The sequence below is a fragment of the Phodopus roborovskii genome, unplaced genomic scaffold (assembly GCF_943737965.1).
Source record: "Phodopus roborovskii unplaced genomic scaffold, PHOROB, whole genome shotgun sequence".
In the NCBI taxonomy this organism is placed as follows: domain Eukaryota; kingdom Metazoa; phylum Chordata; class Mammalia; order Rodentia; family Cricetidae; genus Phodopus; species Phodopus roborovskii.
The window spans coordinates 113,691-127,934 of record NW_026125044.1 but is presented as its reverse complement, the minus strand read 5'-3'; the positions used below and the strand labels follow the sequence as shown (position 1 = coordinate 127,934).

Sequence of the window (14,244 nt, the reverse complement as noted above, 5' to 3'; positions counted from 1 at the left end):
GGTCCTAGCTTTGCCACTCTTACCCACTGAGCCATCTGGAGGGCCCTAGCCGATCTTACTATGTACCCCCAAGCTGGCCTCAGACTCATGATCCTTCTGCCTCCACCTCCCCAACGCTGAGGTTACACATGACACATTTTGCTGAATCTAGCTTGAGATGTCAATAGCTAAATTAACTTATCTCCATATTAGGCGTGAGAGAGAAATTGGCAGAAAGCATCCGGGCCAGATGGACATAAGAGCAGTAGGCATGCACAGCAGATGTGGCCACATGTCATCTTGAGTGCCTCTTTGCAGTCACAGCAGCATTAGAGGAGTGGGCATATTTTCAACCTTTGTCACAGAATCTGAAGTCAGTGGCATTGCTGACTTATACTTTATGCTATGTTGTTTTCTCCATGAGAAAAGTATGTAAGGCAACGGAAATAAAGCCCCACAAACTGGCCTAGTTATTATCACAGGCCTTTAAGGTTTCTTAAATTATTATTTTATGAGTTTTTAAAAATATGAATGTAAGCACTTTGCCCACATGTATGTATGTATGTATGTATGTATGTATGTATGTATGTATGTATGTGCCATGTGTATACCTGGTGCCCTCAAAAGTCAGAGCAGGGGATGAGAACCCTGGAATTGGAGTTACAGAGATGGCTGTGAGCCACCATGTCAGTGTTAGGAGCCCACGCTATGTCCTCTGCCAGAGCAGCAAGGACTCTTGACCAGGCGCTGTCTCTCCAGCACCATAGGCTTTCCTTTGGACTTCTGTCTTAGCTAGGGTTGCTGTGAAGAGACACCATGACCATGGCAACTCTTACAAAGGAAAGCATTTAATTGAGGTGGCAGCTTGCGGTTTTAGAGGTTCAGTCCAGGATTGTCATCGTGGTGGGATGTGTCAGTATGCGGGCAGACATGGTTTTACATTTTGTAGACAACAGGAAGTGGACTGTCTCACTGGACATGGCTTGAGCATATATGAGACCTCAAAGCCTGCCTCCACAGTGACACGCTTCCTCCAAGAAGACCACACCTACTCCAACAAGGCCACACTTTCTAATAGCGCTACTCCCTTTGTGGGTCATTTTCTTTCTAACCACCACAGGTTCCCAGGTCTGGCTTGCCCAACTTGTATACCTCATAAGACAAGGTCTGTGTGGAGTTCACCTGGGGGGCTTAACAAGGTCTAGTGGTAACTTGTGGATGACATTATTTTTCTTGGCACCTCCTGGCATCTGGCCCACATAGGTTATCCCTGCTGACTTCCTTGGCTTCCAGTTAGCTGGGGCTGTCTGTCCCTCGGTTTCTAGTCTAGAAACCTTACTAGATCACTCTTACTAGATGGCCCTTGCAGAAGCCACTTTCCTTACTCTCCATGAAGCACTTGGCAACTGGGACTATGGTTAAAGACTTTTTTAAAATTAAGCATGAATGTGTGTGGATTTGTATCCATGTATGTATGCAATGTCCAATGGAAGCTAGTAGATGGTGTCTCCTGGAGCTGGAGTTATGGGTAGTATGGGCCTGACAAAGCGCTTACATAAGTGCTGGGAACTAACATGGGTTCTCTGTAAGACTACATGCTCTTAAACAACTAAGCCATTTCTCCAGCCCCTCACTTTTAACCTCAGGCTTTCTCACAATGATTCTTTTAATTCATTCTCTCTCTCTCTCTCTCTCTCTCTCTCTCTCTCTCTCTCTCTCTCTCCCTCCCTCCCTCCCTTCCTCCCTCCCTCCTCCTTTTCCTCCCTCCCCTTCATAGAACAGCATTGCAGATTGGATGATGAGGTCTTCAGCCAGTAGAGGTTCGGGATGTGAGGTGTTACAGAAACACTGTGGTACATACAGAGTCTCAGGAAAGGAGGAAGCTGCTAATCGCAGATCACACCAGTGAGCAGTGAACAATGTTGCCACCTCTGACTTCCACATTTGGGATTCTTTTGATTTTAATACACAGGTGCCAAGCATTGCACCACCCCCAGCACAAGTGTGCCCACCCAAGACTTAAGGGGCACATAAGCCAGAGGTGCTGGCTTACAGCAATCCCAGCACCTCAGGAGGGAAAGTCAGGAAGGCCGTCCAAAGTTCAAGGCTAGCCGTAGGATTGGAAGCCAGCCAGGGCTACACAGGAAGACGCTTTCTCAGCAACAAGTAAATCTAAAGTTGTAAGTCCTAGTGAACTTCCCTTAGGCCTATGACTCTTGCAGACATCAGGTCAATGATCCACGGTGAGGCCATGTGCCAAAGAGCAGCTGGCCTTCCAATGCCATGGGCATGTCTGTAAACTGAAGTCTCTACCTGCAGTGGACACTGTAACACTGGTCAACTGCCTCTGTATTCTGTCTCTTTGGTCCTATTGCAAGTCAGCTGGCAGAAGAAGCGTGTCTCTGCAGCCTGCCTCCCCACGGCTTACGATGGAGGTTGAGGGCTCTGGATCCCCAGTGAGGCTGCAGTTCATTCACCCAAACCTCAAGTCTAGAGACTCCTGGTTTTGTTTTACTTCCTCTACCTGGCAATCCTGAGTCAATGGCTATTTCTGCGAGGACCATGAGGCAGTTACTAGAGGTTTTCCCTAACAATGCCTGTTCACCCCCGAACAGGCATGATTTTGGTAGGATGTCCCAGTATGGGCACCTACAGAATGAGATTGAGACATCGTATCAAGACCTGGAGACAGCATCTAGACCCCACAGTCTTTGAGGACCCAAAAGGTCTGCACCACCACCTGACCTGAAGGGATGGTATTCCTTCCATACATGGGCTCCTATTTCAGGCAGTTACAGTCTCAAATGCCCCCTAAAAGATGAGCCAACATCAGCCCCAGCGAGTACAGACATCTTCCCCCTCTTGCCTAGTGGGAACTCACTCCCTTCCAATACCATGAAACACTTAGCAGCTCATCCAGTGTTATTTGAAACCACAATATAGGGTTCAGGAGTAGAAATATCGCCCGGTGTTAAGAGCAATGGCTTTTCTTGCAAAAGACCCAAGTTTGATTCTGAGCCCCGACATGGTGGTTCACAACCATCTGTAAATCCAAATGCAAGGGTATGGCGCTCTCTCCCTGCCTCTGCAGGCACAGTACACACACAGTGCAGAGATACATGCAGGCAAAGTACTCAAACACGTAAGATACATTAGAATTCTTTCTTTTGTTTTCCTGAGGCAGGGTTTCTCTGTTTAGCTTTGGAGCCTGCCCTGGAACTTGCTCTGTAGACCAGGCTGGTCTCAAACTCACAGAGATCCACCTGCCTCTGCCTCCCAAGGGCTGGGATTAAAGATCTACATTGAAAACTTTTTAAGAAATAAAACCACAATACAACAGGATAAAGTTCGTGTACTACCTCATTCCCTTGCATTTCCAACCTGTCGAGAAAGCCCCTGCCTTTCCTCTGAGGTCTAAATAATCTGGTCTACTACTTATACAGAAAATGTCAGTGACCTAAATGACAGGCACTCCTCCTGCTCACCGAAGTTTGTCACCTCCCTGATCCACCACCCCTCAGAAGACTTGGAAAGCCCTTCCCTGTTAGCTGTGGGAGTGCAATGTGAGCCAGTAGCTGACACTCAGACCTGTCCCCAGACTGAAGCTCGTTTCTCTAAGTATAAAGTTCTCAGGGCTGTGGTAACCCCAGGGCTCCCTCTCCAGATAGCCTCTCTGCACTCCACAAGACGCGCAACATCCTTCAGCTTGAGGTCTGGTCATCAGCATCTCCAAGGACAGGTTCCAACGCTGTCCATCTTACCAGAAATATAGATCCAGACAAGAGCCTCTCCGGGTTACTCAGGCAAAGAAAGAGGCTGGAGACCTCAGCCCGGCTGGCTCCTTCCAAAGCCCAGGGCGGGAAGAGAACTCACAGCAGCTACAACTGGTGGGTGGAAATGCAACCCAACATTAGTGCCATCGACGGCATTCTGTGTCCAGTGGTTAAACCTTGCTTTGTCACCTCAACAAGGTAGCAAAGCAAAAAGTGACAAAACGAATGGGGGTCGGGAACCTGTGATTATGAAACTTCTAGATCAATTGAAAAAAATAGAACTCAAAAGACCAAATGGATTCTTTCCACGTATGGTTTAGAGAGTGCGGTGATGAGGGCTGAGGGTATAGTTGAGTTGCCAGGACTGCCTGCCTGGTACACCGTATGTCCTGGGTCTGATCCCCAGCACTCAAGAGGACCAGATGTTGAAAGTTATCCTGGGCCCCACAGAAGTTTGAGACCAGCCTGGGACATGTGAGGCTCTGGCTCCAGGTGGGGGATGGGGAGGGAGCACAGCAAGGATCCCGCTGCCCAAGTATTTTTAGATTACTATTTACGTCGTTAACAAGAAAATTAGTCCCAGGGAGTTAGTGCCACACCTCAGATTTTTTTTTTTTTTTAAACAGATTTAGGTTGAAATGTTAAGGGGATTAAAATTAAGGTGGGACAAGACAAAAGCCTGTGTCACGTGTATGAACCCCTTAACACACCGGAGGGGAAGCATAACCAGCCTGCGCTGTTGTGTAACCCACCGCTCACATGCTGGTTTAACTGTCTCCAGTGATGAACAGCCCAATCTCAAATGAGTTTCTGAAGTCTGGCATTAGCCAGACTTAGCTGCCTGGCAGAATTCAGTGACAAATCCCTTTATAACATGTTCTGAGTGGCTTTGTAGGGTGTAGTGTCTGGCTTTGTGGCCCAGACTGATCTCAAACTCACAATCCTCCTGCCTCGACCTCCCAATGGCAGGGATTGCCGGCATGTGCCATTCCACACTTGACCGACACCAGCATTTCTCAGTGTCAGCAGCTGCTTCCACGTGACCTCGAGCTACATCAATCAGTGGTTCCCTAGAAACAGATTTCAAACTTGGCGTCAGCAAGTTAAGCGATGTTTTTCCCCTTAGTTGCTGTTATTAACAATAACAGTAAATTTATGGGTATTAAAGAGCCATAGGTTTTGTTCTGTAACATTTCAAAATAATCAAGAATTTCCTTTGAAATGTTCACTTATATTAGAGGAATTAATCACACACGAAGTGGTGGGGGAGCGTTTTGTTGGTGATGGTGTCTTTTTTCTTTTTTTTTACTTAAACCCTGGTGTTGACTTTCCGTGCTATAAAAGGTTCATGCTGCCATTAGGAGGCGACTTTAGAAGCTGAGGCTGGTCCCCCATGAGGGTGACTAAAAACTAGGTAAGACAGCCCAAGGGATGGGAACCTTATTACTAAGGTTTGGTTTTCAGGCAGATTTCAAAAGCCCTGACTATGGGACTTTCCTTCCCACCTGGGATCACAGAGCCATGGAAGGGGACAGGAGGCCACTCCCCAAGTGCCAACTTGGAGAAAAGGACAAGGTTCCAGAAGCCACCCTGCAGCCCCCGGGTGTAAGATGGCAAAGGAGTTGAGAGGCTGGGCCTCCTGAGCATCTGGCAGGGTCAAAGCGCATTTGAAGATGCCATCTAGGAACAGTGTTGTGTCCTTTCCCACCCTGGGAACTGACGGTTGCACCACCGAGTTCTTGCTCTTTCCTGAAACTTAGTGGTTAAGAAAGAGCTGGGCCATTTTCAGGATGAGTGCCCACATCCTCTGTTGACTCTGGTTAGAGGGTGACAAACTGAAGTCTGTGGGCCAGGGGTCACAGAAAAGGTCAAGAGCTAGCCTGAGAATAAGCAGGCTATGAGGCCACAGATGACCTAGAAACGGGGTGAGATTTGGGGTGCACAGCAGCCACCCTCTCGGGAACCGGGCACTGTATAAGAACAGCATCAACACATCAGGTCCCAATGTGTGCACACAGGCATACATGTGTGCACTTTCTCCCTGTGACACTCAGGGCATTTTAAATGAATAATTTCCCTCTTACCAATCACTAACTGGGGGGGGGGGGAAGAAAAAACTAAGCCAAAAATATCCTGACACAACTATGGCCTGAGATAACAAGGACCTCCACTTGTTTGGGGAATGTTCTGTCCGAAAGTTACATTTGAGATTTCCAGATTTATTCTTTTGCACTTGTCATCTAAAGTCTAAACCTAATCCAAAATCTGCTACTAAACGTCTGATGGCCTTGGACATATCACCGAACCTCCCTTCACCCCCCCCCCCAACTAATGAAGCTGCTGGACCTCAGGGCTCCTGGGGGCTTTCTAGGCCCACACTCAATCCCGGGAGGCACTCCGTCAACCCAGTGACTCTTACGTTGTGTTATTTTACTTTGTTGGCAAGGAAGAAACAGATGCTCTTAAAAACCACCTTTCTATTTTACTGCTAAGAATCATGGAAGGGGCAGACACGGGATTCATACTAATCCCCCCCCCCCACCATTCCCTCCCATGCTGCCACTTCAGAACCAGTTAGACGTCAGAGAGGATGGGCCGTTTTTATAATTACTCAAGCATCTTACGATTCTACGTTATGTCAGTTTATTTATTTCCATCCCAATTTTTACAGAGTAAAAGATTGCATTGTAGTCAATTCATAGGCACTTTGTAGCACTGATTTCTCATGAAAAAACAAAACAAAAAACAAAAAAAAAAAAAAAAAAAAAAAAAAACGAGAGCTGGACAGTGATGGTTAAGATTTGAATGGCCACAAAGATGGGCCTTTTCCCAGAAACCAAGGTCACAGGCACTACACCGCCACTCCAGGAGCCCTGTCCAGATGAGAAGTAAACGAAGGCGGTGCCCAGAACGTAGGGTAAGGTTTGAGGCTGCAGGCTGCAAATGTTCCCAGGCAGGCAAGGCCTCAGGTGCAGGCTGCCGCCCTTAGATGCACCTGTAGGCACGATGGTTCCTACCCCCTGGGTTCAACACCGATTAACGTGGCATATTCATTTCCAGAAGACCTGAGTGAATGAGTCTAAGTAATGCTTTTATAAAAACCAGCAAGGTTCAGAAAAAAGATGCTTGCCCCAAGGCACAGAAAAAACACACAGAAGCAAACAGACAAAAGCAGAGAATCAGATCTCAGTGGAGGAATCTTATTACTGCAACTAGTCAGATGGTTGCTTCAGAGAGACTGCAAGGGAGGGCCCACCGGGCAGCCTGCAGCAAGCCTTGCTTGCAAGCACCGCCCAGAGTGCGCTCATCCTTGCCCCATGGCTGGCTGGGTGCTCCCCGATGGACTCATGAAGCATCATTTATATTTGTAAAATCCTTCTCCGGTCTTCTTGCCCAGCTTCTTCTGGGCAACCAGATTATTCATGGAAGGACTGGGCTGGAAGAGGGGGTTCTCTGGGTCCATTTCATGCCACCCTGTTGAGAGGAAGGACAAGGGCTCACTTTGGTTTGACATTCTCAGGGCAATCCTGGGGCACAGGACCCATGCAGGCCACCATGGCAGAGACATAAGGCCAGCTTCGCTGGTGTAGCCAACACTGACCCTAAAGTGTGCTTACCACTATTTGCCTGTGCTGCTAGAAGCCTAGCTCCATTGCAGGATGCCTTGCTACCCAGGACTTTCTGCAAACCAAGGCAATTGCCCAAGAGCACAAATAGAATCTGCCATTAGCAGCTGGATTCCCAAGTGGGACACTTAGCTGTGAAGATCCATGTTAAGTCCTGGATTGCTCCCACCAGTATTTCTTAGTCCTACACAATTTCAGATTCCCTTTGTCAACTAAGACCCTTCTCTCCCCAACATTTAAAGGGTTTTGATGAATGCTGGAGTAGTATGCTACATTGACTTCAGAAGTTCATCATTCATCCAGCTTAATAATTATTTTATGCTGTCTCTCAAACCACTCCCTTTAAAAGCAGTCTGAATAGCTTGATTTCAGTGGAGGTAACACAAATCAGATTGTAATAGCATGGCAGCATACCCCTGACAATGTCCTGACTTTCATTTTGTAGTGTGGTTATTTAAGATACGCCTGTTGGGGAATTGAATGAAGGGCTCACAGGACCTGAGTTCTACTAGAAACACCTATGATCTATAATTATATCCAAATGAAAGGTTACAGACAGTTGTCCTGTTAAGCAACAATGGGCCATCTCCCTCCTCCTGCCATCTGGGCGGATCTCTAATTTGCTGCTATGGCTGGACCTGCTTTCTTCTCCCAAAGGCTGAGGATTCCCAGGGTGGCAGTGTGGAAAACAGTGGAACCTTCTTCAAGTTGTAGGGCCTGGAAAGGTACTTACAGGACTCTACCCACACAAGTGAACTTACAGTTTTCTCAGGGTCAAATCTAGTGACTAGATTACTTCTTGAGGAAGTGGACAATTACAAACCAGGACATCCCATACCCACACTGTAGACCTTTCTGCACATAGCTGTTTTGCTTTTTAGCCTCTGCCACAACAGGACTATCTTGTCATTTGGAGCATCTCCAGCTATCAGAAACAAGAGCCACACAACTTCTTCCTTCCTTCCTTCCTTTCTTTCTTTCTTTCTTCCTTCCTTTCTTTCCTTCTTTCTAAAGTATCCTACCTCAGGCATGTGGTTATAGTAACACAAAATGGATTTGGTAAGCCAGAACTTTGAAACTCTTAAGATTCCTTGTAATTTTTCTTAATTGACATTATGATTTATAATTCTAAGAGACCAATTAAGCCCAGTTTTTAAAAAGAAAGAAGAGGTTTTAATTCCTACCATCCAAGATGAACTTCGTAGTATCCAACCCAACATAGTCAAGCAGCTCAAATGGACCCATGGGGTACCCAGCTCCCAACTTCATCGCAGTATCAATGTCCTCCTTAGATGCGTCACCTGTAAAGGGCAGCCCTGAGTCACCACCACCTTCCTCCAACTCTTCCCATGCCTGGCTCAGTTCTAGAATCACTACAATTGTATAGACACATACATCCAAAAAATGTATAGAAGCCCATGTTCCTGGGGTGGGTAAGGTTTTTTTCTCAGATCACATGCCACAAAGGTCATAAGCTTTTTAAACCAACTGCCCTAGATGAGGAGACCTCCAGACCCTGCTGCCCAGTTCAGAGTGAACAGCACAGTCCTGGGAACACTGGACCCGTAACAGCATGGGATTTCTCAAGTCCAGAGCCATTTACAAAACATATCATTTGATACTAGAGTTTTCTTTTACAAATGTGCTTCACACTTACACACATGCATGCACACACATGTATACACATATGCACAGACATACATTCACACATACAAACTTGAGCATGCACACAAGCTTAGGTTTCTGTTTATGTGTTACATGTGTATTTTTATTTTATTTTATTTTTTTTCACAACGAGCATTCCGCTGGGCCTGGGCTCACACAGTTAAGCCACCCACTTAAAGAAAGTCCAAACAGCTAGAACTATGATGTACCGTTTGTTCTGCACTAATGAGAATGGCTTGCAAAGCCATGCTCAGTTGGTAGCAGTGTATAGGCACTCATCTACAATGCCAAGCTCCTTCCTGGTATTCTAAGGGGTACAGCAGCTGTCCAGTGAGTCTGAACCAGGAAGTGATCTTGTGCTTAGCGTTCACTGGGTCTAGAGGATGGGTTTGATTAAATAGCTTCAGGTAAGGTAGAACCACTGTGCTGTGTTGAGTACCTGAGGATGGGGGTTCTGGGCTTTTCCTTTAGACTTCTCCCTATGCCATCCTGTTGATGGCCTTATGGAAAGCAACCATTCTGCCTCCAGTATCAGAGATGGGAACCACCTGTATGACATGGCTATCTATCTAGAATTTTTCTTCAAAGCATAAAGCAGTGGTCAATAATTACCAGAGCTAAATGAAGTGCTAAAACAGTGATTTCCATACCTAGAAACATCAGACACCTCAACTGGGCCCTTCCTCAACAATAAACACTTCCAAGTCATACTATCACATTTCCCAAAAACACACAAAGTACTAAAAGAATGCCAGAGGATGTCAGTGCCATCTAAGGTGATCACAATACTGAGCACAGTGGCATATGCCTGAAATCCCAGCAGCTGGGAGGTGAAGGGAAGTGAACAGTGAGTTCCAAGCCAGCCTGGACCACCAAGTGGGACGCGCGCGCGCGCGCGCGCACACACACACACACAGAGAGAGAGAGAGAGAGAGAGAGAGAGAGAGAGAGAGAGAGAGAGAAATGAAAAAAGCCACTCTTATTTTCTTTGAGTGATATTAAGGATTTAGTATAAAGCGTATACTAGTATAATCCTAGTAGGAGCACCAGTATAATCATAATTAAGATTTGAGGGGCTGCCGTAGAGTACTCAATAGTTAAGAGAAATCATTGCTCTTGTCCAGGACCTATCAACCACATGACAGCTCAAAACCTTCTGTAACTCCACTCCCAGGGGATTTGACACTTTTGCCTGACCTGTGTGGGCACCAGACACACACCTGGTGTACAGGCATACATGTCAGCAGAACACTCACGCACTTAAAAAAAAAAAAAAATCTTTTAAAAATTAGGATTAGAGGCATCTGGGAAATCACACTTGGAATTTTACATAGTAAGAAAGTGAAAATGGTCATATGCATCTCATCAGGCGGCCTCACACCCCCATCCTCCCTCCTGGTCCCGTGGCAGGGTGGGGAGTCAAACCCAGGGTCTCAAGCATGCTAAGCAATCGTTCTACCAGAGAGCTCTATCTTCAGCCCTGCTTTGCTCCATATTGGTATCTATTACCTACTGGGCACTAGAGACAGCAGCAAAGCCAGGCAGTGGTGACTTAATGGGGAGAAGGAGTAGATGCAACACCATCGCAGCATCCTAACCAGCGCCACCCCCACCCGAAGCCCTGGTTCTGAAGGATGAAGAGAATCTCCAAAGAGAGCTTGAGCGGCACCATAGACAAACTACAGCAGAGGACATGAGATGGCACATGTAGCTGGGCTCTGACTCCACACATCGTTCGGGATGTGCACACTGAGGCGTCCATGATGCTACAGCTGCCTCCAGATGCCAGAGCCCTGAGAGGCTCCAGCCCAGGACCCTCCCTCCATGCTGTGCCCTGGGTCAGTAAGCCTTCCTATACCTTCAGGTCTCAACCACTCCCTTCCTTCAGGCTTCTGCTCGGGCGGTGCCAATCAGAGCCTCTACATCAGTCTGTGAAACAAGAGCTGCCAAGACTGGGAGCCAGGGCACCCTCACCTCTGCGAGTCTTCACAGCTGTTGGTCAGAGCCTTACCAATGGCTCACTGATCCAGGCAGTGTCCTCTCCAAAGAACGCACACAGCCTGGGGACAAATCTAACAGCATCTAACTTAACCTAAAGCCATTTGATCAAATCCAAGTCAAAGACTATGGGCCCTAAAAGACAAGGCTATAATTCCCATTTCAGACCCGCACTTGGTTATTACTGTGCTTCCAAAATTACTGGAAGTACAAAGCACTGTTTAAAAGAAAGAAAGAAAGAAAGAAAGAAAGAAAAAACACGCATCTGAAAAGTTAGCAGAACTCTAGAAACAATTCTTTCTTAAGTAAATCAGTAAACAGGCAAAGAGAAAAAGACAAAAAAAAGCAACATGCACAATATGTTTAAGTACTGGATACTACAAGAGTTTAGGAAATACTGAACGAGAACACACACACACACACACACACACACACACACACCACAAAGCTCTGCTTCACTTTTTCTACACCCCCCACCCCAATACAGAGCCCTTAACGCAGGATAATGAGGAGTCTCTTCCTCTGAGAACCCCCAAACCTGGGACCTGCTGCCATAGCTGAGTTGGTCTCTGGCGCCACCTGCCGGCCAGTCTTAACATTACCAGCTGAAACGCCTACTCCAAGGCATTGTCTGTGTGGACAGCACTACTTGTGGACTGATGGCTGAATCCTCACCCTGTCTGGCGGGAGCTGTGAGAGGCATGAAGAGGAGGACTCCAACCATGCCCCCAGGAGGGAGGACAGCTGGAGAAGTCAGATGTGTCACGCCACAGGGAAGAGTGGCAAATGACCCAAGAGAGCCAAAGCTAAAAGTAAAGGCAGATTATGCCCAGCCTGGACCTCAGGGACAGCAGGTAGGGCTGTGTGGGGAAGATGGAGTGGGGTATGTGGAGATAATGGCAGAGTCTGAGGGTGAGGAGGAAGACTTAGTATACAAGTTACCAGAGAACCGCTGCATTTGAGCCATGATGTGGTAGGGAGTGTGGCGTTGGGGACTTTTTGTGACTGAATAGGACATCTTATCGTGACTAGAGGGTAAGCTTATGACATCCCCAGGATATTACAGCATAACCCTGCTAAGAGGAGCTAACCATGTGCTCTGGCCACCCTGCTGGAGCTGAGTGAGCACGTGACAGGGTCTGTAAGTTCCCAAACCTACACCGCCGTGACCCTCAGAGTTAGGACAATGCACCCATCCAGCCTCCACCAAGTCTGAAGGAATGAAGCAAGCAATGGACAGCACTCAGCTGTGAGAGACATGGAGAAGGTCTACCACAGGAAGCTGTCAGAGGTCAGAGGTCAGAAACACAGTGAGCCTCCATGAGATTCTTTCTACACAGGGTGTGAGAAGTGTGGTGGACACTCATGGCCTATCGGCAGCTGCTGGGCTCTCTGAAGCCTTGACCAAACTGTCTCCCACACATCCTTCCAGACCACACACACACACACACACACACACACACACACACACACACACACACACACGGTGTGTCAATAGCATAGGTCAGAAAAATTCTCCCCCAAGGAGCTAAGAAAGTCAGAGCACAGGCTGAGACTAGGCCCCAACAGGTGCACGGACAGAAACGGACCGGTTTTCTTGGCAATACAACACCTTTTTAGCAAGCAGAGTGGAGGGGACAGACCTAAGAAAGACAGCAGTAACCAGGGTGTCCGCCTGCCTGAGCCTCATTATAGTGGCCTGGCAGGAGCTAGGGCTGGGAGAGAGAGGGACAGAGATAGCAGGGAGGTATCAAAGGTAACAAATGGCAAGTGAGACTGGGTGGGCCTAGAGTCTTCAGTGGAGACACAGAACCAGTGAATAGAGACCAGGGTCTGCGCACACAGCTAAGCACACTTTGGTGTTGGCTAGGTGAGCGGTTGAAGGGACACTAGAAGAGGCCTGGAATCCAGACCACAGTGTGAAATGTTGCAAACCCGACCCAACATGACACTTAGCAACTCCAGGGTGGACAAATGCTCCGTCACAGGATGCAGCTACAAAGAGAGGCCACAGGACCAGCAATGACAGGCCACCCAGAGAATCACCAAGAGCAAACTGAGAGCATGCCCTGGGGGCCAGGTCCTGCCTCTCCTGGTACACCGTAAAGGTGAGGACGAGGGGCAATAAAATGAAGAAAATAGTTTCCAACTTAACATCAGATACTTGGCACACGGGGGTGGTATCAGAGGACAGCCAGTTACAGAGGGGGAAAGAAAAACTATGAAAAGGTGCTACATTCTGAAACATTGCATTTATTAGAGAGAGAGAGAGAAAAACAAAACATGGATGTCTTTCAAGGTAGGCCAAAATGCCACACACTTTCTTTGAGGTGTAATTAGGCGCATTTGTTGAGGATAAACCTAGAAGTGTTGGTTTGATCTTGAAGTAAAAGTAGGCAACTGCTTCCATAAAGCAGAGGCAAGTTTAATATTTAAAGGCAATTTTGAGGAGGCAAATGCGCTTTTATGTGCTGGAAGGAGCTGTGTAAATGCTTTGTTTAGGGAATAGCATTCTTGAGAGTATTTGTAAATGAAGTCACTCAAAGAAATGCTCGTACTTGTGTTTTACCCTGTACAGCTTGTTGGCATGGAGAGGAGACATCACACACTGTCCTCAGAAATGGGAAAGAAGTCAGGCATGGGGGTGTGTGCCCATCTAACCATGGACCACATCATGAGGCTTACGTTTCTACAGTGGACAACGTCATTCTTTCTCAACTAGAAGAGGACATTTTGGGTCCAGGTGATAGCTCAGCAGGTAAAAGTGTTTGCCACGGTGGTAGACATAGTGGCGTAAGCCTTTTATCTCAGCACTAAGGAGGCGGAGGCAGGTGGATCTTTGAGAGTTTGAGGCCAGTCTACAGAGTGAGTTCCAGGATGGCCAGGGCTGTTACACAGAGAAAAACCACACACACACACACACACACACACACACACACACACACACAAATAAATAATTTTTTAAGAGAAGGCGACATTTTACATCACTCATGAGATGTAACGCAGCACTTCATGACTTTTTTCCAATAAGGACAATGTCCCTCCCTAATGTTCATCAATCCTGTCATTCATTTCCCATCTCCTGTCACACAGTTACAGATTTTCTACATTAAAGAACTTTAAACAACTTCTAGTCTGGTTATTTTTCCATAACTATCATTTTGAAAGCAGTAAACCCTCATTATTTGTGGTGTTTATTGCAC

The 14,244-nt window shown here is 47.0% G+C and overlaps 1 protein-coding gene across 1 annotated transcript in view; it reads right to left on the bottom strand.

The window, feature by feature from the left end:
• Positions 1–6,372: 6,372 nt before the first annotated feature.
• Positions 6,373–14,244, bottom strand: part of LOC127217430 (hydroxyacyl-coenzyme A dehydrogenase, mitochondrial) — a 39,105-nt gene continuing 31,233 nt past the window's right edge. Inside the window, exons 7-8 of the mRNA XM_051178460.1 lie at positions 8,563–8,679; positions 6,373–7,226 (exon numbers count right to left, since the gene is read on the bottom strand). Of these exons, the coding sequence (XP_051034417.1) occupies positions 7,108–7,226; positions 8,563–8,679 (236 nt within the window). The 3' untranslated portion in view covers positions 6,373–7,107. The remainder of the gene's footprint in view (positions 7,227–8,562; positions 8,680–14,244) is intronic.